The sequence below is a fragment of the Haliaeetus leucocephalus genome, unplaced genomic scaffold, assembly GCF_000737465.1.
Source record: "Haliaeetus leucocephalus isolate CR32 unplaced genomic scaffold, Haliaeetus_leucocephalus-4.0 Scaffold151, whole genome shotgun sequence".
In the NCBI taxonomy this organism is placed as follows: Eukaryota; Metazoa; Chordata; class Aves; order Accipitriformes; family Accipitridae; genus Haliaeetus; species Haliaeetus leucocephalus.
The window spans coordinates 15,816,071-15,843,519 of NW_010972587.1; the positions used below are offsets into that span (position 1 = coordinate 15,816,071).

Here is a 27,449-nt window from a genome sequence, read left to right on the forward strand (position 1 = left end):
TTTCATGTTTTAATAGGATTATCATACAAGATGACGATGTTTGTACCTAAGCCAAAATACACAATAGTTTACATGCAGAATAAGTGAAACCATCTAGAAACTGAATTTTCTAAAGATCAGCTCTTCAAACACGCCCAGCCCACAGGGAAAAGGCAAGTTGCTGTTGAATCAATAATGAAGCAATAAGTTTCAAGGCTGTGCCAGGAAAACAAGGAAATGTCTCGCCTCTCTGATGCCTCCTCGCATCCTTACCTACGGAGGAAGTTTTTTGTACCATCAATTACTGATTCACTCAGTCCAGGGAAGGGCTGCTTTCCAGTTTGGTTTGAATGCCGGTCCTCTAATCAGCTGGAGAAAAGGAGTCACTTATATAAGCCAAGTGAAAGGAAATACTTCTGTGATACAGCTCACATGAATAGCTAGGACTGAGCGCCGGTTGACTCCTGAAGTCCAGCTTCTGCATCTTCTCACCCCATTTCTTTAGGGCTGTGTTGACTGGGAGAAGTGGCGATTTGGGAGGCTTTCCTCTTCTTACTGGTCTTTCTTTTTTCAAGGCAGTTGGTGAAGGCAAGTGGAAGGCATGATCCCCTCCTCAGACAAAGAGCTCAACGGGCTAGATAACCCCAGCTTCGTGGTGAGTCTGCTCATCTCTGAAGGGTAATTCTTGCATAAACGGAGCAAGCCCTGCGAAAGGAGGAGGACGGGAGAGCCAGGGGGCTTGGGCTGGCTGCAAGGATGCTGGTGTGTGGTAACGTCTGTCTCGTCTCCTTTATCTCAGGAATCCGAGGAATGATTTCCTCAGGACAGCCTGCTGCTGCTGCTGAAGACTCAGCATACTTTCTACTCTCTGGTGCCCTTTTAAGTTCTTTTCTCTGCATTATTTCTAAAACGATAGCATAGATGAATGGCAGTGCAAGTGTGTCTGTACTGAAAAGCAAGACAGCTCGTGGCTCCTTGTGGCTGTGTCCCTGGGTAGAGCATTTAACAGATTAGTAAAATTACAATAGATATTTAGCCTAGTGAAGAATGTGTTTCTGTGTCTTCTGGACCTATTTCTAGTGGGTGAATTGTCAGAGAGGTGGGTGAAAAAGGGATTGGGGAGTCTGCTGGGGAGGGCACCCTGTAGAGCTACAGCAGGGTAGTAAAAGCTGTAAACGGGGTGTGCAGTGCCCTGGAAATGCTGCGGGCTGTAACAGCCATAGGGTGAGGGCCTGGGGCAGGGCAGCCCCCTTCCTATCTCCAGCAGAGGGGTCACCTCCACCAGAAACGAAGAGAGCTGCGTACGTTCTGACAGCAGGAGTGGAGTGGGGTCCTGCATCCATCTTGGTACCTGGGTACAGACCACCCGTCCGGGCGTTTAACCTGCCGGTGTACGTGTCCCCCATTTCTTGGGTAACTCTCGGTGGGCTTGCTGTGAGCACTGGAGGTGGGGGGCTGTGCCAGCGGCGAGCAGAGCCTCAGGGAGGTGCTCCGAGCAAGTCAGAGGTTTTCTGTTGCTGTTCTTAACAGGGTCTCTTGTTTCTACCTGTTCTGCCATAATGCGGATCAGGCTTGTGACTTCCTCTGGTTTGAATCGCCCCAAAGAAGGTGGAAGACAGAGGGCTTTTACCTGCGGTTCAAGCAGTTCCGTTTCTGACTGCCTTCCCGATGCGCTTATTTAAGATGCTGTGGAGGGCCTTGATTCTGTGCCAGGAGCCTGAGGCACACGGAGGGTGTCCTGGTCCCCTGGGTTCATGGCAGCAGCGGGGCTGAGACCCCCAGCAGCGGTTCCCCTTCCCTGCTCCAGACCGCTCCTGCCTTGTCCTCCTGCCAGCATCTCGGCATCACAGCCCGGCTGAGGTTGGAAGGGACCTCCGAGGTCAACTTCTCCAACCCCCCTACTCAAGCAGGGTCACCTAGAGCCGGTTGCCCAGCACTGCGTCCGGACAGTTTTTTAATCTCTCTAAGGATGGAGTCTCTCCGGGCAACCTGCGCAGTACTTGTCAGCTCACAGCGAAAAAGCGTTTCCTGAAGTTAAGACAGGACCTCCCGTGTTTCAGCTTGAGCCCGTTGCCTCTGGTCCTGTCTCGTCCTGTTATCTCGGCTCCATCCTTCTCCCGCTGAGCCCTGCTCGCTCCCTCCAGCTCCTGGGGGAGGTTTCCATGTGATGATCATGCGGGGCTGTTGCTGGCACAGGCTCTGCCCGGTTGGAATATGCCTCCTGGTTAACATGGGAAAAGTTGCAATGCAAGGAAAGGAGCTTACCGCTGTCTGCCTAGCTTAGGATCCGTCTACCCGTGGTGTTATTCAGGAGTAGCTGTCCCCAAATAACTCCGGGCATGGGCAGTCTTAAGTACCTTGCTGTACAATTGTTAATCCACGGCTCTGGGCTCTCTTCTTCTGAAATGAAAACGTCTCCCCAGGGAGTTATTCAGGAATGCCTTTTGGTCTTGAAGTTCATGCCTGAGTTCAGTTTGAATTAACTCTGTCTTCACCTATCTATTTTGAAGTATTTGTAATGCTCCCAGCCTGCCTAGGCTGGATAAATACACTGCGTTTAAAAGGTATTACATAGCACATTTTCAACAGCGTGATCTAAAATGGGACTTTGGAGACTCAGCCATGGGAATCGAAACCTGGAGGTTTCAGGCAAATGACAAAGTCCTTCAGGATTAATCTGCCACACCTGCAAAATTTACAACTGAACATAACATTAATTTTACATCCTTATTCCCTGACCGCAGCGTTAGCTGTTTGCCTCCATCGGTAGGTAGGCTGTGAGCGTTACTGCAGGCACCTCTCTTTGCTGGGCATTTCGGTGTCCTCAGGTTCCAGCAGGACTTGGAGGATTAAAAAAAAAAAAAAAAAAAAAAGAAGTTTGCTGCTGACAAACTGGTTGAACTTCTCCTGACAGCAGGTTTCTGTCCCTGCCTGACGGAGAAGGGCATCCCAGCCCAGGAAAGCCCTCCGCTGCTGGCATGCCAGGGACCGGCTGGCTGGAGAAGGGTCGATGAAACAAATGGTTTGGGATCTTAATTACCTTTTGCATTTGGCTCAAAATGTTGTGGCTTTCCAGGCAGCCTCCCTCTACCACATGCGAGTGTGTTTGGCAGGGGGGACGTATACGTGCAGGCGGGATGTGCGTGGGATGTATGTGCGCATGGGGTGCGTGTTGCCCAGGCACAGTGTGTGTGTGTGTGTGCACGTGTGTGTGTGCGCACACATGTGTGCACAGGGGTCAGGGTGGGTTGGAAGGAGGAACGGACGACTGGGGGCATTTACTTAGCTTAAAAGCTGTGGCAACTGAAGCAAAGTAATTATTTTTATTTTCCTTGGCAAAACGCGTCTTTGTATAACTAAACTCTGTGAGGCGTACGGCTCCCTGGGGAGCCCCGGGGCTTCTCGCTGCCTGGGAGGGGATCCCAGCCTTCCTGGGGGGCTACTTCAGAGCCCACCACCTCCCTGAGACCCCAGGTCCCCAGGCTGTGTCCAGGTCCCCGGTGCTGCCCCCACCCTGGGGCGTCCCTCCGGGTGCCATTCCCCATACCTGGGGCAGCACCCCGGTACCCTGCTCCCAGTCGGCTCCTTTGAAACGGACGCTGGGACGCCCCATCCACTGGTGTCCCTGCGTTTCGCCCTGTTCCTCTGTAGGAACGAGTTGTTCTAGTAAGACACGGGGCAGGTGTGTTTATCGAGGCAGAACGTTTGTAAGGGTGAGCGTCAGGAGACTGGAAAGAGGAAGGCTTAAGAAAACGAAATATAAAACATGCTTCTGCTCTGTCATTAGCGGTGGCGGAGTTGTTTTAGCATATTTTATCAAAAGCGCTGTTTGGGTGGGACGGCCAGGAGGGACAGAGACCAGGGGACAGCGCAGCTTTCACCGATTAACCCGCTGCACACTCTTCCTTGCTTCTGGTTGCAGTTTCTCCATCCTTAGCTGGACATTAATGATACTAACGCACTTTGTCCAGATGTCCCTTTGAGGTTGAGACACCCTCTAATGTTTCTTCTGGTCTAGACACACACGTGCATACAGAAGTTTTCCACAGGTGTTTGTACCTCTGTTTTAATTTCCCCCCTCGCTCTTCTTTTTTATCCCGTTGACAACTACGCACAAGGTGTTCCCGCAAGACGTGGAGCGTGGCCGCAAGAGAGGCGGCTGCTGGCTGCCTGCAGGGCCGGGCTGTGGCTAACGAAGGCTCTTCCCTGTTGTCCAGGGTGAAGATGGGAGCCGCTCCTGCTCCTCGACGGATTGCGCTGCCCGGGACCCACGGAAAGGCAGAGGCACCGGCCACGGCGGCAGCAAGCTTGCCTACACCATCACCGATGTGCCCCCCTGGTACCTGTGCATCCTTTTGGGCATTCAGGTGCGACGGGGGGGGGGAGCAGGTGGAGGCTGGGGGTGGGTGGAAGTTTAATGGCTCTGCAGCTGGTTAAGGGGGGTGAAACCTGATTTTGGGAGTGCTTTACCTTCGCTGGCCATGACTGGAGTCCTTCCCACCGCCCCCCGAGCACCCACGGTTATCCTTGTGCCCATCGCTGCGCTGCGCCTCCTGAAGCGCAAGTGGGGAGGCAGAGTCCCGGGGCTGGGGCCAAAGAGTTAATACGAGCAGGTTGGATGCCTCAGCTGAAGGCAGCCAAATGCGTAAGGGCTTCTGAACTTCTGCCTTCCCACGGCAATAAGAACTAAGCAGAAGGGCCCACGCTGCTTTGGCTGGTGTCCGTGCCCAGGTGTGTTAAATGACCCAGTGCCACCAGTGCCGTGCTGGGTACAGAGCCTCAGGGAGGAGAGACCTCAGAGTCATTGAGGTAACGATGGACTGTGCTTGGAGCTTGGTGGGCAGTTTGTACTTTGTTTCCTTAAACAGTCATCTCACATTTAGAGTGTATTAAACCAAGGTTTTCTGAACACATCTGCATCATAATTTTAATGAAACGTGCCTCTAATGAACACAGTGAGTTTCTGAATGCCACCAGCTCCACTACTGCAGTCCTGTGCTCTGAGGTGAGAACTAACTACTAAGGTTAATTATTTAAAGCAAAAATAAGTTTTAAAAGTTATTTTCAGATTTAGTAACTAATGGAAGGTATTGTAGAAATATGTCTGTGACTCTTCTGAAAAATGCAATGCCTGATTTTTCCATTCTTTGGAATTTTTTACGGTTATCCATAATTGCACGTTTAAGAAAAGCTACTGATAGCAAAGAATGGGTAGCCCCAATTTGCCAACTTTTTATGTTATCCTTTGTGGTGCAAATGAGATGGACTGAAGCACTGGCATTCACTTTGCCTGATCACCCTCTCCCTTTACCTTGGGATGTCCCCACCTTCCTGGAAGAGTCGCCCCGACTGCTTTGTCTGCAGGTGCTGGGGGTAAACTGGTTGTGTCTGACAGTGGTCTGGGGAGTCCAGAGCACTACAGAAGGTCTTTGGGCACGGCAAGTGGGAGAAGTTTGGGGGGCTGCATTGCAGTTCTTGTAGGTGCTTTGGAACAGCCCCTAACAGAGCATTAAAGCTGCCAAAAAAAGAATGGGTAATGCTAGTATCACCCAAACACTTGTGAGTTACTTTTAGATTTCCCTCAACAACTTGGTAATAATATACAGCCAGTTTGGTGTCCTTCTTCACCCAGTCTTTCTCTGTGGCTCCTAGCATTTCCTGACAGCCATGGGAGGTCTCATAGCCGTCCCGCTGATCCTCTCCAAAGAGCTTTGCCTCCAGCACGACCTCCTCACCCAGAGCCACCTGATCAGCACCATCTTCTTTGTCTCAGGGATTTGCACCCTCCTGCAAGTCTTCTTCGGAGTCAGGTAGGCCAAATGCAAGAAACGGGACACGTGACAAAACAGTTTGTAGATGCAATTACTACGTGCTCGGCCACCAGTCTGCTGTAGAGTTCGTCTGTCAGGGAGGGACGTTTGCTGCCCTTCGGCAGTCGGGGCACGTGCCAAAGCACCCTGAAATAGCTGTACGTGATGGCTGTGCAGGGCTACCTCGCTGTTCTGACTTTTGCATCTCCTGGTACTTGATGCACCTTTGGTTTGGCTAATAAGGAGTGTGTCCTGCAAAATAATAAAGTGTTGAAACATGCATTAAACAGTATCTGCTTGCTGCTTATCCCAGGGATCCTCCAACTGAGGCAGGACCCTTCTTATCTGCACCTGGGATCAAGGGAGCACAGATCCTGTAGGAAACTCTAGGGCTGGGGATAACTGGGAGAAATTGAAGCCTGTCTGCCACCGTTTTGGGACTCAGGGAGGAGCTCTGCAGCACGTCCTGTTAAGTGATGCCACTTCCCATGTTCAGGGATTTGTGGCACAATCTAAATGTAAGCAAGGTAAATCCTCTTTGCTGCTGAGCTGTTGAAGAGCTGGTGGTGAGGAGATGAGCATGGAGTTGCCATTCACTACCCAGAAAATGAAATACTTAATAAGAGACATGACTGCAAGCACTCCCCCTTGCCACAAAGACCCTGTATCTTTGCTAGCCTTGCAAAATTTCTTTTATTCCCCTTGTCATAACACTGGGGCTGTTCCTCTCTTTCCACAGGCTGTTTTTACCTCCAATATGGTGGGAACTTGTGTTTCTTGCCTCAAAGGCAAAAATCACACATTCTTTGACTTCTGAATCTGAAGGACTTGGTTAAAACTCTTCTACCATCAAATCACTGGTCAACTGCCAGCTCCACAAAATGTTTTTACTTCTCCTGTTTCTTTCCCTAGTGCAACTTTTCCATCTCTGTCTTAGGAAATGGCTGTAGGCAAACCTCTCCCCGGAGGGTGCTCCCCTTCTCCTACATTACAACAGGATTAGTGGAGGTGGGGGGGACACCCTGGCCACAAAAAAGACAGAATCCAGTTCTTCTCAGTTTGGTTAAATTCAGGCTGGGGTGCTTGAGCGCGGCTGCGGCTGCTGGTGCGATTCAGGCTGGAGTCCTCCCAGGCAGCCCCCGAAACGCCTCGGTGAATACCTGAGAGCTGTGACGTCCCGGCTCGCTGTTAGCTGAGGCTGAAAGAGTAGCAGGGAGCCTCTCCCGGGGGTGAATAGCTAAATGAGGAACAAGAGCTCAAATTAAGTGGTGAGGAGTTCTTCCCATAAGATAAGCTTGAATGGCTTTTGCTGTGCTGAGGATGCAATTGCCTTGTTGCTGGCCCCAACTGTAAGGCAGGAGAACATTCCTGCAGGGAAGGTGGGACTCAGCCTGTGGTCAGAGGCAAACCAAGCCTGAGGAGACAGTTGGAAGCAGGTTTTTGGTTTTTTTTCTCCTTTTACTGTTTTCTAAAACCCTGTAGTAGTTGATAGCCATAAGTCACCAGCAAGACAGCCAGAAAAGTGGTAAATAACGAGTTGGAAGGGATGCTTTTTCCTGGAAAACATCCGTGCCACTCTCCAAGGCCTGGGGAGCCCTCAGCTAAGCACTCTGCATGGTTCCCGGTGTCTGTATTTGAGAAAGACTAATTCAGAGGAGAAGAGGTATGGAGATGATCTGTTCACGTGGCATGGGGAAGGCAGACCATGTGTCTTAGAGAGGCTGGCCTGGTTAGCGTGGCAAAGGGGCGGCTCACAGGGGTACGGCTGCAGCCTGCAACTGGTCTGGGAGAGAAGTAGGGGGGCATCAGGCAGGAGAAACCATTTTGGCTAAAAGACAATGTTGGCACATGAACGAACGGATGGGAACTGGCCGTGAAGCTGGGGAGGTTCCCACCAAGAGCGAGTGCAGTTCAGAAGCAGCCTTCCAGATGCAATAGCCAAGAGAAAAGCCTGACCCCCTGCAACCTGCAGCTCAGTCATGTTACACAGCGTGAAAAAGCAGCGACGGGTCCCAGACAGTCACTGGAGACACTGTCCAAGAGGGTCCTGAGGGGAGAGACAGGTCGCTTGCCATTACGGTGAGCTCTTCTTAGCAGACGCTTGGACATCATGTAGTGATGATCAGAGCGTGCCATTTCCTTCCCTAAACCTGCAGCTTTCCCTCTTGCAAACCCCGCTGGAAAGAGCTCAGCGTACCCTGTATGCATCGCCTCAGCACCCCCGTTTGCCCTAAGCCCACCCGTGCCAGCACTGGCTGTGAAATAGCTCGAGGGCCAATGCAGCGGGAGCTATAAATCTATTGTTAATTCAACAGTGGTGGCACTGGGCCTTCTCTGTTTCTTTTTGTTTGCTTTTTGCCTTGCCCAGCAAAATCCTTTGAAGGCTGCAACATATTTGGCCGAGTGCCGTAAATAAGTGACTCCACGGATGACTGATATTCAAATATAACTTACTGGCAAAGCTTTGACAGTGCTTTGGTTGTGCATGGCATGAGTAATTGCAGTGGTAAAATATTTGTTTTAGGTGACAGAGACGTGGTGCTGATACAGCTATGCCGTCTCTTATTTTTCAGTGCTTTCCAGAGAATGGTGGAAATGCCTCTGGTTCAGGGAAATCCATGCCCTACAAAAGCACTCGCCCGGCTCGTTGCCCCGCTGCTTTTCTGAGCAGGCAGCACAAGAGGTCCTGGCGCAAGGAGAGGTTGCTTTGGGGGCAGCTTCCTAAATGGAGGAACCAGAGGCACCTCAGAGTTCTTCCTCAGCTGGTTCAGAGCTGCTGTGCCATCCTGCGCCCTCGGGCAGCTTTGGATTTTTCGAGCACGTTAGAGGAACAGCCAAAACGATTTGCGCTGTAGTGGGGGCTTAATGCCTGCAGGGCTTTGGAGAGCCAGTCAGGACTTTGAGGTCTCTGTCTCTGCTTCCGCTGTACAAAGCTCTGTACAAAGCCGGTGCTGAGCATCTCTGGAGGTGCGAGCTCCTTGCTATATAGCCTGAGGCTCCCCAGAGTGAGGGTTCCTCTAAGCCAGGAGACACACGGCGTGGGGGGAGAGCCATGGTCTCAGACCCATCCATGCAGGTCTCCTTTTCAGTGTCCGTGGAAACAGGGCAGAGGAATTAGCTTTAAAACCTGGTGTACTAAAAGCCAAGTCCCGTTTTCCACTGCCTTCAGTCTGAGGATGGTTGTGACGTGGGGAGCAGCCAGTGCACGTCCTTGTGTTCACCAGCAGGTTGTGAAGAAAACTGAGGCAGCTGAAAGGGACAGAGGAAGCAAATGGATATTGGCAAGATCTGGGCCTGGGTTGATGCTGAGCTTTTCTTCAGAGTCTCACCATCTTTCTTCCTTGGTCTTCTCCCCTTCTCCAGCTTTTTCCTTTGGTTGTTGTTTTACTCTGTGCAGCTCCGTTGTCTCACCATGCCTTAAGAGGACTGCTTTTTCCTTAACGTGGGGTAGCAGAGTTTGACTGCAGCACTGATGTGTCCCTCCATTGCTAGTGTTTGAACCTGAGCTCTTCCCGCCCCGGGTCATTGCTCTTGAGTGCAATGGGCAGCAATTCCCACCCATGGTCAGTGCTGGAGACCTGCCAGAACATTTCAAAAGATACTGCCAGAGGCCATGTGCAGACTGATTTTTAAATTTATTTTGCTTTCCTTTCTCTCACCCCCTATGCAGCTGGGTTTCTAGCATTCCCACTCATCATCTTTTCCCTCTGCTCTCCTTCCAGGTTGCCTATTATTCAAGGAGGGACTTTTGCATTCCTGACCCCCACCCTGGCCATGCTGTCTCTCCCCAAGTGGAAGTGTCCTGCCTGGACACAGAACGCCACCCTGGTGAATGCCTCTTCACCAGAGTTCATCGAAGTCTGGCAGACGCGGATGCGAGAGGTATATTACATTTTCAGCGGCACCTGCTCTGTATCAGGGCTGTTTGCTTTCAGAAGAGCGCCTGACCGTGGCAGGGCCATCATTGCTGGAGAACCCTCCATCCCCAATGGACCTTGGCCCTCACCCCGTTGCAGCTTCCTAAGCATCTATTCTCTGGCAAAAAAGCAGGTGCTTCACTGCTGCTGAACGGGGGACACGCAGACCTTGGGTGATTTATGGTCCCTGCCAAGTCTCCACTGGTCCAGCCAGATTCCTTCTCCATGAAGCATGGGTAGCCTTGAGGAAGGAAGGGAGGGAAGATGTTTCCAAGGAAGGGACCCTGTCTAAGCACAGGAAACCTAGTAAAAAGAAATGCGAGGGCAAAACTTACTGTAAATATTACAGAAAAGTGCATTCTTAGGTAGTCAAAAGAGAGGAGGAGAGGTCAGGGATCTCACTGTCTTGTTCTACATCTATTGCCTCATCAGAGTAAGTGGCTAAATTTGCCTCTGTCGATCTGATCGTTGGGGTGCTTTGCAAAGCACTTGGGAAGTGCTGCGAGCTCACGAAGGATTTGCTGTGCAGCACAGGCTGCCCTCCCTACTGGTACATGTAAATCTATCACAAGGGCACCGCTGCCTTCTCCCTTCAGGCTGGGAGAAACCCCGGCCCTCGTGTTCGTATTCCCTCTGGAGCTGGGGAAGGCAAGATGCTCAGCACCACAGAGGACAGAGAGCAGCCTCACCTGCATGGAGCTGACATGAGCAGTAAACGGCATTTCAGGATGTAATTGCTGGCTACTTAGCAGTGATTGTCCAACACAGGAAAGTTCAGGGTGATAAATGTGTCCCCGGAGGGAAACCAATATTCAGAAAAAACCAGAGGCTGTAATGACCCACCTGCCCTACCGTTGTGCTGAAGTGCCCCAAGCCCTTCCCAGATGGGAGATGAGTAAAGACCATGGCCCTGCTCCCGTTTTCGGAGCAAAAGCTTTTCCCATGCGTTTTGGGGGAGCAGGAGGAGAGAGCGCAGGTAAGCTGATGCATGCTTGGGTGGCCCAAGAGGACGGGGAGGAAGGGGTCTCTGGAACAAAATGAGGTCTAACTCCATCAGCCAAGGGGGGAATTGGTGTATTGGTGTGCTGGTACTTTGGTGGTCCTTCCCCACACGGAATGCTCAGCCAGGCTTTGCTGTAGTCAGCGGGAGGCCCCCTTGCCAGTCTGTCGCTGGAGGCTGAGACTGGCTCTGACGCTGGATTTGCACCAACGTACGAAGCAAAGGCTCAACGCCTGGAGCTCACTTCAACCTCTGCTCTCTTCCTCCGTTTTTCCAGGTGCAAGGAGCTATCATTGTAGCTTCCTGCTTTCAAATCTTGGTTGGATTTTCTGGCCTGATCGGATTTCTGATGAGGTTCATCGGCCCCCTGACAATTGCCCCCACCATCACCTTGGTTGCGCTACCTCTCTTTGACTCGGCTGGGGACGAGGCTGGGCAGCACTGGGGCATAGCATTCATGTAAGTCTCCCTTCCCTGTGGGAAATCTGAAACCGCCTACCTCTAATACGAAACTAAGTGTTGCAGCCTGTAGCAGAGTTCCCCTGGGTTCGAGGTTTATTTGTTGAGCGCTAACGTACGGCAGGCTTGTGCAAGGCAGCAACGTGGCATAGTTCCCCCACCCCCAGGAGGTTAGAGCCCTCAGCAACAAAGCAAAACCCCCAAAATGAGTTAAAAAATCTGATTTTTGTGAAAATCCAAAATTCATGGGTCAGCAGAGAAACGTCTTTCCCCTGTGTTGTTCCTGGGGTCAATCTCCATCATAGTTGTGTGCGTACACTGTCTTACACACCCATTATTTAAGTTAAAAAGACATTCCTAAAATGACAAAGTTGGGCACTCAGAGTTAGGTATTCCTTGAGTTAAAATAGCTGGTACTTTATGTGTTGTTTTCGCATGATGAAGAGGAGTTGTTTTCTCCACAGAGGGCCTGGGGGGCTCTGGAAATGTCTGTGCGTGTGGCTTTGCAGCATTGAGTGCTCTTTCAGGCACATCGGTGTGAGTGCCCTTGTGCATGAGTGTATGAGTGTGCTTGGTGGCAGAATTTCCTTGGTATTTCAGAAATGAATTAAAAAAGTAGAGATGCCACTGTGTGGTTCCCCTGCAGATTTGGCACTTTCAGATCCCTAATGCAGACTTCAGCTTGGGATAACATGCAACAGGAGTAGGTTGTTACCCTCTCTATGGGCTCCCATCAGTTTGCTAGTGCTTTCCGAGCTGCCTTTGGAGACTCAGGGTCCGGGCTTGACTGCAGCCCCGGGAAGGCAGCGCGCTGTTGTGGGGACGTGCTCCAGTCCACTGCTCTCTCATTCTCTTCTCCTCCCTGCACCTGCCCTCCCAGACCCCAAAAGCCACCTCTCTTCACCCCCAGTTCCTCACCTAACTGGTCTCTTCCACCAGCATCCCATACAACTCCAAATCCTGCCTGCGACCCAGCTTTGCTTTCACCATTGTTTTTCCCACCACATCTCTGGCTTGTTGTCCTGTTCTCCAGCTCTGGTGATTTGTCCTAGCCCCTTTGCTTAGCCAGTCTGAATTTTCCCTTCAAACTGTATATCCTTGTCTGGACTACCTCCTTTTTCTGCCTCCCTTCTCCAGCCACTGGCTCCTAACCTCAGACTCTCGCTTGACTTCTTTGTCCAACTGTGCTGCTCCATTAACAGGGTCCCAGTCCTCCAGCCTGTGCCCCTACTCTCAACCCGGGTCACCCTTTCTGTCTGGTTCATTTCTGTCCCATCTTCTACCCGTACTAATCCCAGTCCTTTCCTTCCTGACTCAGACACCTTAGCCCCAACCTGATCGTTGTGCTCTGAGCCATCTCAGTTGTGTCCTTTTTTGCTGCCTTCTCCATGCTCCACGAGTGTCATTAGGAAAAGAGGGAGAGCAGTGATGAAGAAGGTGGAAGACATGAGCCATGTGGTCTCAGCCCTTCTGTTCAGCCCCACCACATCCCAGAGCCCCCATGATGGGCGATACCCACTGTTGCCTCAAGAAACTGGTCTAGTGTGTGCTCACTCGCTCCCTGGTGATGGTCCATACACAGTTCATTGCTGGGCAAGGCTGGGATGTACTCAGAAGACTCAGAATCTTTATGGGCTGCAAATGCTAAAGCCTGAGATGTTTCTCCTGTCTGCTTGGGACCTGGGATGAATGATCATTGTTACAGACTGAGCATACCTGAGCAGATTTTTGTGAGAAAGAGCAGTATCCTTTACCCCAAAGAAAAAGTTCTACTAAATGTCAAATTTCTCCTCCAGGTAGTAAGCAGACCTTGCTACTGCTCAAGGCAAAATGACCTCTTAAGACAGGCTAGGTACTATGTCTATTTCCTGAACATCACACTTTGAAATAGGTTTGGGATATATTTTTCCAGAAATACTTGCCCTGAGGCAGACGTTTTCCATGGAAATTTTCATCCTGAATGGGTAAAGTTAGGCAGAATTATAAGCAGCTGAAAATAGCATTTGTTAATGGAATGTGTCAGGCAACCTGAATAACAAGCAGTGACACCTACCCGAGACAGACGACTGCTCTGCGGTGATTCATAAGGCTGTGAGCACCTTTGTTAGTGCAAACGCACAAAATGTGCACTGACGCAGTCTGTCTGGGCTCTGTAGCTTTAGAAATGGAAACCAGTTCCTCCTCAGACTTTCTGCCTCCCGTCATTCGCTGCTTTGAATTGTGACCGATAGATAACCTTTGGCTGTATGTCGTGGTGTGTCTGCGGCGAGGTGAGGTCAGCGTTTCCTTTGCACTGCTGGTGTTCTGCCTGCCCGTGAATATTGCACCTACAGCTCGTCACCTTTTCAGTCGTGGAAAACTACCAGTTTTCCCTGCACTGTCAGTGCACTTCAGCTGGTGCAATCCATTTCTCACCAAATCCTATCTGGATGAATTCACTCACAATTTAGACCTGTTATAAAAAAAAAGAGCCCTTCAGAGGCCTGGTTAACACAGGAGGAAAATGTCCAAGGTCTTCTACCAGCTCAGCAATCAAGGTGGGCTGCCCAGTCTGTGCTCCCTCCACCTTCATCTGGTTGCCCGTTCTGGGGGGACACATGTACGGCGGGCAGACAGGTCTTGCTGTGAGCGCACCCGGCTGTGCTGCCGTTCCCAGGGGCCGTGTCCTACGCGAGGGATGGGAGAGGAGCTGCACCTCATGGTCGCTGCCACCAGAACGAGCCCCCGGTGTTGCCGGGGGCACACATGAGCACCCCTGCCTTGGGGGACCCCTCCGCTGTGCAGCCCCACAGTCCCACCGTGGCTTTTTTTCTTTCAAAACAGGCACTCGCACAGCTGAATCAAATCCTCTTTCTTTTACTCTGTGCCATTTAGGAGCTTTTTGCCACTTGCGGCGCAGCATCGGTAAACCTGAAATCAGGAAACCAATAAATCCTGTGTTTCCAGTGTATCTGAATTACACAGAGATTCAGGGACAGATTCCTACATAGCCCGCCTGGACCTTGCACATTTCTCAGGTCTTTCTTTTACTCAAGTGTCATTTTTTAAGTTTCCTGCAACTGTGTCGTACTCACTGATGGACTGTCTGGGGGATCAGTCTTGAAACAAAAGGGGGGGAAAAAATGCTCGCAAATGCAGAGGAGCGATGGGTGGAGTATGATGGAAAGCTTGTTCTACCTCAGGCTTGCTGGGGTGGGGAGCCACCCTCCGGTGCTGAGAGCCTGTTTTTGGGGTCCTCTGGAGTCCTGGGTCCGTGGGTAGCAGGTCTTCAGTTAATGTGGGGACAGGTGGGCAGCTGGGCGCCCGCTTTGTCTCACGGTCTGGTTTTCCCTCCTCCTAGGACTATTTCTTTTATAGTTCTGTTCTCTCAGTACCTGAAGGATGTCTCTGTGCCGCTGCCGTCTTACCAGAGAGGCAAGAAGTGCCACCTCTCTCCGGTCTACCTCTTCCAGATCTTCCCGGTACGTTGGGGTTTTTGGAGACCCAGCGATCATGGCAGAGGGATTCTCCTCACCCTCCCCGGGCTGCCTGGGCTCTTTCCACTCCTGTCCAGCCAAATTAGCGCTTCCCAGGCCAGCCTGCGTGGTGAGCGGGCAGAGGGGGAGAAGGTCCCCATGGCCCTGACTGTGGGGAGGGTGGGAAGGAGGGAGGGCCACCAGGACCCTCTGCCTCCATTCCACGTGCCAGGAAAAGGGTTGGGTGGAGAAGACACTTTGTCCCCCCCGAACTGTGCCGGAGACACGGCCGTACCCTAATGGGACCCCACTGCTGCGTGTGATGGGCAGGTGCTGCTGGGGCTCTCCCTGAGCTGGCTGCTCTGCTACGTGCTGACGGTGACCGACGTCCTCCCCGCAGACCCCTCCATCTACGGCCACCTGGCCCGGACGGACACCCGTGGGGACGTTTTGTCCCAGGCTCCCTGGTTTCGGCTGCCTTACCCAGGTACCGCTACTCCCCCCAGCTTTTTCCCATCCCGCCGTGCTGCTCCCCGCTCCGGCTTGCGCCTCCGCTTATGCCAAAAATCAGGCAAACACCCGCAAACATCCCCCCTGTTCTCTGCGCCCCAGCCCGCCATAGATTTCGGGGCAAACGTGCCCCACCAGCCCGAACCGAGCTCTTTACTTGCAGGCCAGTGGGGAGTGCCGACCGTCAGCCTGGCTGGGATATTCGGCATCTTAGCCGGGGTGATTTCTTCCATGCTGGAGTCCGTGGGAGATTACTACGCCTGCGCCCGCCTCTCCGGGGCCCCGCTGCCGCCGAAACACGCCATCAGCCGCGGGATCGGGGTGGAAGGCATCGGCTGCCTCCTGGCCGGGGCTTGGGGGACGGGGAACGGCACCACGTCGTACAGCGAGAACGTGGGGGCCCTGGGCATCACCAAGGTGAGCCTCGCCGCGGCAGGGGGGCTGCGGTGCCCTGGCCCTCCCTGGGGGGGGGTTTGTACGATGGAGGGACCTGGGATGCGATCTTAGCCCACCTTCTGCAAGGCACGGGGAGGGTAAAACGTGTCCTGGCGCGTGGGCGACCACCGCGGCAGCGCTACGAGTCGTCTCATGGGGGCGGCCGGTCCGTCCCTTCGTCTGCTGGTGGTCTGCACGTGGGACGAGCGCGCGGCTGTTACCCACAGCACGTGGCTTTGGTGAGACCAGAGGGAGCGGGTCACACCTGAGCTACACCTGGAAACTTCCCGAGGACTGACTTTATCAAAGGCTATCCGCCTGTCTTTCTCTCCCTCTGTCTATCTGTCTTCCTAAATACATTTATAAAGAGGAGAGGAGAAGAAAAGAGAAAATAAAAGAAAAGAAAGGGAAAGAAAAGGAAAGAAAAGAAAGGGAAAGAAAGGAAAAGAAAACAAAGGAAAAGAAAAGATTTAATAGGGCTTCAAATCCAGAATTTTTATAACCCAAGGATGGCAATCATGTGAAAGGTAGGCTGTTTCTTTGGGATTATAAAATATGATGGCAAAGGTTTATGTTTTTACCTCTCTATAAAGTTTTGTGAATCCCTTCAGTATCTTACTGCTCTTACGAAGGAAAGAAATTTCCAGAGATAAGCTTGACAATCAGATGGTAGATTTTCGCTAAGCTTTACAGCCAGGGGGATGGGTACATCCGCCAGCCAACTGGAGAACATTTTAAAATCATTGTCAAATAAGCAATGTCATGTCAGCAGATCTGTGAGTCAGTAAATAGGTGCAGAATTTGACTTATGGCTCCCACTCTGTAATATTGCTTATTTCGCTGGATTTTATAAACCTCACTCACAATAACCATTTTTCACAGACTGAAGTGTTAGTGTTTGACCGAGGTGGCTGCTTCCAGCAGCAAGGGCTGTCTGGATGTCTGCGTGGAGTCCAGTTTAGTCTGTCACCACATGTACCTTGTCACTATGAAATCTGTGCATACTGACCACATTCCTGAGCCCATTCTTTCCTGACATGTAGTTTGCTGCATACATTGTGCCTATGGGATGTAGCAGAGTGCAGAAGTGCCCAAACTCACAATTATCAGAGTATAGGACGTGTTGGCCCCATGTAAGCTAGGTCCTTCATGTGGACATGCCATCCTTGCTGACTCAGGAGAGATGTTTCCCTTAGAGCCCACCTCTGCTCACTTTGTTCACACTTAAGAGAGCAGAAAATACAGTCTCATCCCAGTCAACCTTAAATCAGTGTAAAGACTCCGGCTGGGATAGATGGGGATGCTGAAAGCACAAGGCAGATTTTGTTTTGTTTTTTACATGGGAAACACATTTTTCAGTAACAAATAGAAATGCAAGGGACTTGTTTCCTCTGCTTAAGCAGAGGCGTCCAGCACCACCTGAAGCAGCTTTGGAGATCTCAGATATCCCCAGGGGCTGTCAGGTAAGGCAAGGAGAAGCTGCTGGAAGCTGCCACGGTGCAACATCTTAAATGGCACCAGGCACCTATACTTAAGCTGCTTGATCAAGCCCAGCATGCCAGTACTATGCTCTCATTTCCAGGAAAAGAAGAGGAGGATTTTAACGTGAGGTAAAGACCTCAGAGGCACCATGTAGATCGTAGGGAACTGTGCAGTTTCTTCGACCTTAAGAAAGAGAACTGATTTTCTTGTTTCCCTGATGTAATTGAAACAAACTCTAAACTAGAGGCTTTAGCAGCATATGCTCACAGTTGTGGTATCAGTGGATTTGCCTTTAAGGTCAACTGGGTAATTCGACATTCTGGCAAATTAAGAATCTGAATCTTCATTCTAATCCTGGAACAAATAGATCTGTTGGCTTTTATTGGATTACAGTTTTGATGGTAATGGTGTGCCAAGGTTTTAAGCCAAGGAATATAAAAAGCCCACCTGAAGGCAGTGCATGATTTTATTTTGAAATGCCTCACCAAATCTTTTTCATTTATCTTTCACAATCAAGTAAGACTTAAAGTATTTTAAAGGGACATGTTTAAGAAATACTTAAAAAGAGAAACTACTAGTTACTGGGAATGTTTTTGGTAAAAGCATTCACAAAAAGCCTGTCCTGTAAATATGACATTCTTCAGATATTTAAAGGGAGGGATTAAAATATTTAATTGAATTACAAAATGTTTGCAGAGGATTACAGAGTTTCCTTGCCTAAGACTCGAACGTTGTAAATCTTAGCATGACTCTTGAAGCTGTCCAAGTTTTGGTGTGGCGAGGCGTATCTTGAATTGAAAGTCTAATAAATATTGCTGCTTTTCTTTTTAGTTTCCATAGTCTGTAAATGTCTCTCTCATCCCTTTGTTTGGCAGATACTCTTTTTCTTTCCTATTCGCATGCTCTAACAGATCTGGATGAAAGGCATGGCTTGGTGCTTTGTCCTGTCTTTGTTGTAGTGCCCAACCAAGAAAAGGCCACCCTGGCTCTTCCTAGGGGAAAAAAATGAGAAAAAAGCGGTCTTGCTGAAGCTAGATGGGTGATGAGAGATAGGGACAGACCAAGAGACTTCTCTGCTTCTTATTAGCCACTTGTTGACCATGGAAAGGATATATCAGATCCCAGAGCTTGGGAGTGGAGCAGCCAGCCAACTCTGGTCTCCCAAATCTTGGTCTCCAGGGAATGGAGGGATTGGTGTGGGACACCTCATTGAAAGCCATTTTAGGATGGCAATCCAAACCCTGATGGAAGGGTCGTCTGGTGAATTGACTGGGTGCTTGCAGTGCCAGCCTGTGGATATGCCAAGACATTTCTAGGCTGGAGCGAGAGCAAAGCTGTGGGGGGGGATTACTGTGCTCTTAATAATACATTTTTTGTTTAACAGCAAACCGTTAAAGTCCTGACGGCAGTAGGAGAGAGGATAACACCAAGTAAATAGGTGTGGATCCATGATTGCTCTCGGAATGCCTTTCGTGATGAATATTTACTAGTGTGCAAATACTGGTGCTTCCCACGCAGCGCGAGCATCCCAGCTCGCCGGCGGCTGCACCTGAACCTGTGGCCAAACGTGCCATCGAGCGCTTCGGCCAGAGGTGCAGCCCCTGCCCGGCAGGCTGGCGCTGGAGCCCGCCGTCCCTCGCCTCTCCGCGCCGGTTCGTGCGCGACTGCCTCCTCTTCCTCTTGCCCCAGGTAGGGAGTCGAACGGTGATCGTTGCCGGTGCCTGCGCCATGCTCCTGGGCGGCATCTTCGGGAAAGTCGGGGCGATGCTTGCCAGCATACCCGCCCCCGTGATCGGAGGCATGTTCCTCGTGATGTTCGGAGTTATCACGGCAGTGGGGATTTCCAATTTGCAGGTAACAGCTGTGCGAGCGCCGGTTCATCCCCAGGGAAGGGGACTTTGGTTTCCAGTCAGGTTCTCACCAGGCTGAGTCAGGCGTAACCGCGCTGCAGCAAATGCAAACCCGTGCGTTGGCAGTCCCTTGGGTGAAGATGAGGGGACGTACCCGGAGGGGTTAAATCGCAGAAGGCTCCCTGGTCGGGGCAGGGTTTGCTGGCACCGGGGGCAGGAGGATCACTAACGCCCCAGCAGCACCAGGGCTGCTGCCCGGGTCCACTCCTGCGTGCAGTGTTTACACCCGAGCGTGTCTCATGAACACAACGGTAATCTGCAGATCTGGGTAATTCCAAACATAACGTATACAATTTCTCTGTGCAGTACACAGATATGAACTCCTCCAGAAATATCTTTATCTTTGGATTTTCTGTATTTGCTGGCCTCACGGTTCCCAACTGGGCAAGCAAAAATAGTACACTGCTGGAAACAGGTAAGAAGCGACATCAGACACATTTTCTGTACCATAAAACTGAAACAAAGGCCGATCCAAAGAAATCTTTTAAAATGCAGGTTTTTCTGATAAAACCCTGAAACCTGTGCTTTGCCTGTTGCCTGTTTCTTTCTGGGAGGGCTGTTCTTGCTCTTTGCTCTGATGCACAGCTCTGGTGTGGAAATCTCTGCTCTTGATCAGTGTCTGCACCTCGCCAGACTCCTGTTGGGCTAAGGGTTGCAGAGCCCTTCCCTGGGACATGTTCCTGGGTTGGGGCAAGAGAATACTCCAGGGCTGAATCCTGATCAAGATCTCAATGAACGAGGCTTTCTTAGCCGATCATACACAATAAAACTTTGTGCTACTGAAATGCAAGAGCAGACTCCTCTACTAAATTCCACCAAGTTCACGTTATTGAAATTTCCTGTCCTCCAACAGTTACCCCTTCATCGTGTTTTGTGTGACTAATGTGTTCCTCACAGAGGCCGTAGTGTCCTCTCTTAAGGTATATATGGCATGCTGGGTGGGCTGTTGAAAGACCTGGGCCCACAAATCACACACGCTATAGACAATCTATCAGATGCTCAGTGCCACTGAGCTTTGCTCCTGTCTCTTAGCCCTCATGGAGAAACATCACACCTGATTAACTTGTGGTGAAATCCCATGCTAAATATACTGGTATTTCTTTGGGAACTGAAGCTCCTGCTTTCATAGGGAACTGCTTGGTGGTATGTCGTGGAGGTGCAGAACATGTTTGGAGCAGAAGGCGCCTTTTTCTGGGGCAGTGCTGTGGTCTGCACTGTTAATAGGCTCTTAATGTATTTATGAGTCATCTCCTGCCCACCGGCAGCTGGGTCAGTGAATAATTATGCAGAATAAAACTGTAGGTCTGAAACTGGCAGAGAGAACAATCTCCCTTGCATTGCCAAATCTTTAAGCTCTGCTTTGGGATTCGCAAGTCTTGTTTAAACAAGCGTGCAGCTTGCAGCCTCTTGGCGCTGGGTATGTTGCTGGTCAAACATGCGTCTCCCTGCACCACTATCCAAAGCTTTATTTTTCTGCTAGGAATAATCCAGCTGGACCAGGTGATCCAGGTGCTTCTCACCACTGGCATGTTTGTGGGCGGACTCCTGGGGTTTATCCTTGATAACACCATTCCAGGTAGGATTTGCTGAAATGAGCTAAGCTACTAGTTTGTGCTTGCCCTAAGGTTTGTTTCCTAGTATTTTTTGTCTTCATGACTGCTGCTCTGTGGGTAGGAGTTGTGCTAGCAACCATGAAACACCATGTGACTGAGCTCTTCCCAGAGAGGGGTGAGGAACTGGAGACTGATCCATCACTGAAATGGTCTCTGGCTGGAAAACAGCAGCTTATCAAGAACTAACTCATTTTTCAGGAATGACCCAGTCTGGGGAAAACGTTTATTTAGGAAAAATGTCTTTTAGGGAAAATGCCAGCCTAGACCCATGTTGCTGGTTGAAAGGAGAGAGAAAGGCAACTACAAGAATGGAAGGAGCCAAGGCATGCCTCCTTGTGAGAGCTGCTGAAACTGGGGCTGAACTGGTGCCACAGCAGTGGAAAAGAGTAGGAAAGGCTGGTGACCAAAGATGGGATATAGCACCTGCAGCTGGCCCTCCCAGCCAGCAAAGAGCCTCTAATTTTCATCGAGCCTGGGGAGGGATGGCATAAGAATGGGAGAGGAAACCCTCTTTTCTGCTACATAAAAAGAGCAGGAAGGACACTCTGTTAACCAGATTCTTTGACCGTCTCGGGCTTCTTGGAAAGCCAATCTCCTTTTGGCTCATTAATTTTCTTGTAGCCCTTGATCTTCAGCTCCTCTGGGCAGAATTTACAGGTGTGCTTACTCCTTTTCCCAAGAGGGACGCAGCTGCTGCAACAATTACAGGCACTTAGCGATTCCTTGGCTAGGGTAAACGCCTGTGACTGACTAGTAATTGCGAGCTCAACCTTACTGCCCCACTCGGCAGTATCTGGGCAGTTAACATCCAGCCTTGCTTTCTTAGGACTGTATGAACACTCTCTTTGAACAGTTCTTGGATCCCCCATGGCTTGTGACAACCTGTTTTGGTATACTTGATTCCCATGGAAAGCAGTGGAGAAGACTGCTTATCTGGAAGCTGTTGCAGGAAGATGGGCATTGTTTAGAAGCTCATTAGTGAATTTTTGTAAAGAGCTTCGGAGCTAGAGGGGTTTAAGTGCAGGGGATCTGTATGTTGTGCTGGGTCTGCTGGGATCTGAGAAGTGGGCGTGAGGCACACAAGGCAGTCCTATGCCTGAACACCCCCTATTTTAAACACAAGGATCTCATTTTTGCTGTTGCAGGAACACAGGAGGAGCGGGGGCTCCTGGCATGGAAGCATAGCCACAGGGGAGAGGCGGACAACTCTCAGCTCGTTTCCAAAGTCTATGATCTTCCGTTTGGCATAGGTACCAAACACGGCGCTGTCTCTTGGTTTCGGTATCTCCCCGCTTGCCCCAAAAGACAACCTGGTGGCAAGAGAATGGATGAACTGAAGGATGCTGGACAGGAAAGCAGTGTTAAGGCAAGCTCAGAAAGAGACTCTGAGATAGGTGCTGATACAAGGATATAAGAACTGGCCTGCAGGTGAACTCGTCTCAGAAGCAGAGGTCTGAAAAGTGTGTCTGCAGCCCCCATCATTTGAACATAAGCTGGCAGCTGTTAGAGGCTGGAGCAGGAGAATGATAACGTCTTTCTCTTCCCAGCTCTGTCCCCTGTGCCACTGGTGACCACGAAGGAGTTATTTTTCTCCTCTCTGCTCCTGCCTGCCCACCACTAGGAAAAACATAATCCCTGTTGGGGAACACGAAAGCCCAAGAAATGCCCGAAAAAGATGTTCAGTCTCCTTCCTTGCGCTGAGCCTTGGGGACCCCAAGGAGCAGCCGTTCAGCTGAAGCAGAGCTCTTTCTGTCCCCTGCCCTGGCCGCTCAAGGGGCCACAGGAGAAGAAGGCATCCCCGACGTGGCATCCCTTGGGCTGAGGCCAATCCCCACCACCTTAAAGATCTGTAAAGGCAACGCTCACCTCTCAGCTTGTGGTTTACACCTCATCCTGGCCAAGGGGAAGGAGTGGCCACCTCTAGGTCGTGATTCATCTCAGTCCCTATTGCCATACTTTAAAGTCAGTCAAATGAATGTTGTTCTAAGAGAGGAGACTACAGTTAATGGGATGGATTGTCTTCTGAACGTGCCTCTCCCACCTTAGACCACAGAGGGAATCTAGAGGTCTTACTTAGGTTCTTGACCTAGCACAAAAGCCCAGCTTCACCGAAATGAGTCCCACCTGGGGTGCTGGGAGCAGTGTTGGGGGAGCCAGCTGCCCCAGGGCACCAAACCCGACAAAGATGAAAGAATCGTCATCAATGATGAAGGAGAAAAGTCTTCTGCTCACAATCTGATGCATCTCTGCTACGTCCTGTGTCCCTCCACTGTACCTGTTTGGTCTGGTGTGGTGACTGTGTGGTGACAACTACTTCTCTGGAAAATGGTTTGCAGATTCTTGCTCCTGTCCGCTATCAGCAGAAACAGCCTTAACCTATATGGCCATATATGATGTGATTGCACGTGGTGCTGGTTGCCGGTGGTGTGTGATAACACTGTTGCTGTAGCATAAGCTTGTGTTTCCTGCACTGAGATTTATACTTAGATTTTTTTTTTTTTTTGAAAAATAAATAAAATGTACAGTGTAATGATATTTCTCAGGGTGATTGCCATAGCAAGTGGCAGGTAGTATTCAAAGAATCGCAGGGTAATTCAGGTTGGAAGGGATCTCCGGAGGTCATCTGGGCCAGCCCCTGCTCAGAGCTGGTCCTGTTAGACCAGGCTGCAGAGGACAGTGTCCAGTGAGCTCGGGATGGAGAGCCATAGCCTCTGCGGGCAGCCTGTTCCTGTGTCTGACCACCTTCACGGTGAAAAGCGTTTTCCCTTGCGGCTAACTGGAATTTCTAATGCTTCACCTTGTGTCTGTTGCCTCTTGTCCTGTCACTGTTCTCCGATACAAATCTGACCCCATCTTCTCTGTGCCCTCCATCGGACAGCTGAAGGCCATGGTACAATGCCCCGTTCGCTCTCTTGTCTCAAGACTGAACAAAACCTGGTGGTTTCAATGAAAAGCCTTTATTCCTCATGCCTATTACAGTCCTGTTCTTTAGTCCCATCCTGCAGCTGTAGCGGTATGTGGCTTGTTTTATCGGTAAGTAATATATTGTTGGGGTTTTTTTTTGCTTTGGGAGTGAATGAAGCCTGGATAGATCAATTGTGTGAGCACTGGGATCCTAAGGGAGGAAACATTATGGTATAAAGTAGTTTGCTCCTACGGGCAGGTTGGGGTGCCTCCGTTGAAGACTGTGGTTGTTATGTCTTTGGGAGAAAAAATGATTTGTACATTTAAGTATATCTGATCCCACCCCCCATCACAGATTTAACAGAGATGGCTATTCCCAGGCATCTCAGCTCTGGTATCTTCTTCAACCTTGACTACGTCTCTAAGCTCCTTTAGAGCCAGCCTATGCTCCCAGGGGATCCGGCAGACAAACCCATGGTCTTACTCGTCATCACTCTCGAATGTACTTGTGCTGTAGCACGTGTGTGAAAGCCAGTCGTTAGTCTACATCACCCTCTTCCCCTGTGCTGTACTGAAGCTGCCAGGCTCCTGCTGGCCAGACCCGCCACACACCGAGGAGTGGTTTAGATGGGATCAGGATACACGGCTAATGAACGAGGTACGCGAGCCGCACCAACAGGGCCAAAACCTGCCGTACTACACGGCCTTCAGATGCTCCGTCTTCCATGCAAGACTATTTCCTCTGGTGCTATGGTTGGGATCCCCACACGGAAAAAGCAAGGTGGGAAGCACAAGCGGGGAACCCTCAGTAATTTTACTGGCTCTGTGTCAGCTCTGTGGAGGCTGCAGCCGTATCTTTTTGCTTCTCCTCGTAAGACATGTTAGGATGCTGGCAAGTGCCAGAGGTTTAGATTTGCTTTAGCCCTGTTAAAAAAAATAATATTGGCATAGGCTTCCTACAAAAATCAGTCTTCAGTTGGCTTTTTGTTCCCCACCCCAAGGATGGAGAACGCTGCCCTGCTCTCCCAGCCTGCTGCCGTGCCTGCGTCCCCATCCTGTATTTGGCTTGCAAGCTCCTCGGAGTAGAGCTGGGCATGACTTTACAGCTCCTGGCATGAGGGGGGGGCCCTCATCCCCAGGGGAGGCTCATTCCTACGCCAGCGCATCCTATGGCCCAGGAGGTGCGGACGGCTTGGGGGGGGAAGCTGTGTCTGCTGGTGCTAAGGCTTAGAAGGCAGTTTTTCAGAAGCTGTTTACGTCCGTATTTCAAGCTCAGGCTCCTAAACGTCCTTTAAAATCCCACCCTTTGGTGTGTTTGTTATATGTTTATAAAATATCCTTCTATTTGCCTCAGGGGGACATTTCCAAATTTTAAAACGAAGTAGGCAGGGGTTAGGCTGCGGGGCCACCACTCCTCCCAGCTTCATGTGGCCACTTGAGGTTTGGAAACAGCTTTGGCTTTGCACCGCAGGGACACAGCTTCTGCTTATTTGCTACTTAATGAAAATAAATGAAAATCAGAGGATCCTCAAGTGTAAAACTGAACACTTGAGGGCTGTCCCAGATTGCTTGGAGAACAGCCAGCTACCTGTCAACTGTATTATTACCCTTCGTGCTACTGTTGAGTCCCAAGTGCAGTAAAACTTACTGATTTCAACCAGGTGTGTGGTCACACTGCTTGCAGCTTTGCAGAGAGGCAGACAGCTAATTGGGAAGTCCAGGCAGATGCTCCTGCTGTTTTGGCAGAGGAGACCCAGTGATGGGTATTTGCTTTTACCTAGGTGCACTTGCTCCAGAACTAATCAGAGGCTCATTTTCACAGCTTTCTCACAAGAAGACGTGGCCTGGGCAGTAGGACTGCCCTATGTTACGCTCAATGTGTTGTAAAGTGAGGGGCTGCCACGCTGCAGCACAGCGGTCGTGTACTGGGTCCCACTCTGTCCTGTTCAGGCTGGTCCACCCAAACCCCTGCAACAGCCGTACTTCTATGGATGCATTCATGTTTCCCACTCCTCCCTCCCTGCTGCCTTTCTGCCTCCAACTCCTTCCCACCGCCCTGCCCCAGTAGCCTGCTAGCCTACATTTTCCAGATTTTTTTTCATGAAAAGTTTCCACCAGACCAACCACTGAGCGCACACGTAGCAATAACGCGCGCAGGAATTAAGGCTGCTTCCCTGCCAAGGCAGAGCAGCTATTGTCTGTGTAGTGTCAGCTCTGCAGGAGTGGAAACTGCCTTCCCACATCACAGGCAGGCCTGCACTCTTGTAAACTATGATCATGTGGCAGGAGGAGCCAAAGTAATGTGTTCTTCATGTTCTCCTTAATGTCATAACACCTCCCACAAAGCCTGCTACCATTTGGAGGAGTTATCATTTTCACACCTGTTGTTTCACATTAATGTTCAGGCCAGTCTTACACCTAAACTTCTCCTGGTGAAGCATCAGAAGCTCTCACGTGTGATGATCAAGGGAATGCATCTACAATAGTGTATGGTGTCCATTTAAAACTGTCTCCCCTGGTAGATGGCAGGCTGAAAGTCATCTGAAAATGAAATATTCTACTGTTTTAACTTCTGTTCTGGACTGGCCTTCAAAAGGGTGGGGATGAAGGGCTAATAAGAAAAGGTTGTTAACCCTTGAACATTACCTACTCACATCGCTGTCCTACGGCACATGCCAGTATTGCCAAGTTTGACCTCAGCTGATGCAGTAATTAAGATGGACATGGTGAAAGAATCATTAATGTAACAAACCTGACCAAACGTTGTGTGGCAAATGGAACTGGAGGTGAGAGAACTCTGTATGATTTCTACAGCTAAAAACTTGTAGAAAAAATATCCTCAGTCCTGAGAAAAACTAACATATTTCCCTCCAAAACTACACAAAGATAAGAAAACATGGGCAGAAACTTAATGTAAACACTTACTACTGTAGGTACATATATATATATGTATGTCTCTTGTACTAGCTAAAGGAAAGAATGATTTCACCTTGGATCCCCTGCAAAGTCTATACCTGTATTTCAGCCAGCATGTGTCCTAAAAGCCAGATTGCCCAGGGAATGCACATGCTTGGTATTCTGGAATTCGAGGGAGAGGAGGAGGAGAGCCAGCATTGCTTATAGCCTCAGAACAATGATAGCCTGTACACAAGAAACACACTAGAAATGCCAGGGAAAGGCAAGGCTGCACCTGGAGAACTCAGAGGGGCTCTTAGACCCAAACAGCATCTACAATTAGGACCCCCACTTCCAACCACAACAGCCTGGCAAATATCCACCTGGGAGTGCTACCACAGCCTCAACCGCAGGGACAGAAGGTGCTCTGGAGGAATTATTCTCCCCTTGTACTTCAGTACTAGGCTCCAAATGTGTTTGCTTGAATACAGCTGCATGTAGCATGTTCTTACGCACCAAGGCAGAGCTGTGCCACAGCCCAGCCCTCTTGGATTCAGCCTAAAAGCCTGGCTGCTGTAGACTTGATGGATACCTGGGCATGCCAGCTTTAGTTTAGATTTTAAAATAGAACTTTTAGCCTTTCTCTCTGTGATGGCTGTTAGCATGACTTTAGCATAACCACTGTCAATACAATCTGTCAAAATCTGCAGAAAGCCTTTAATGATAGCTCTGAGATGTGAAGGATTTTATTCATCTTCATAGCATTTTTAATTCCGAGATACTATCTGAGCAGCACTACTCATCAAAGAATGAGATGTGGCAGAATGGCTCAGGGCTGGTCACTCAGCTTTACACACCGTGCAAAAGTAAATAATCCAAAGTGTGTTATTGTGCCTGCACTTCTCTGGGTGATTTGGGAGTGGGTGACCACTGCTGCTGTCCTCATCAAGAGATGGAAGAGACTCATCTCTCTGTGAGGAAATCCCTCTTTCCTTGTCAGCCCGAGCTGAAAAATTGCACCAGAAAAGTAATCACTGCCAGGGTGCAGGGCACTTTTTGTGATTTTTGCAGGCTGCAGTT

The 27,449-nt window shown here is 50.2% G+C and overlaps 1 protein-coding gene across 1 annotated transcript; it reads left to right on the top strand.

Annotated features, from left to right (window-relative positions):
* The first annotated feature begins 580 nt into the window (after positions 1-580).
* On the top strand, positions 581-21,984 carry LOC104828317 (solute carrier family 23 member 1-like). The gene is made up of 12 exons (XM_010561948.1): positions 581-634; positions 4,197-4,346; positions 5,632-5,789; positions 9,512-9,671; positions 10,984-11,165; positions 14,506-14,626; positions 14,951-15,107; positions 15,294-15,547; positions 18,737-18,901; positions 19,264-19,372; positions 20,438-20,533; positions 21,716-21,984. Exons 1-12 carry the CDS (start codon positions 581-583, stop codon positions 21,982-21,984), a joined length of 1,875 nt encoding a protein of 624 aa, XP_010560250.1.
* The last annotated feature ends 5,465 nt before the right edge of the window (positions 21,985-27,449 follow it).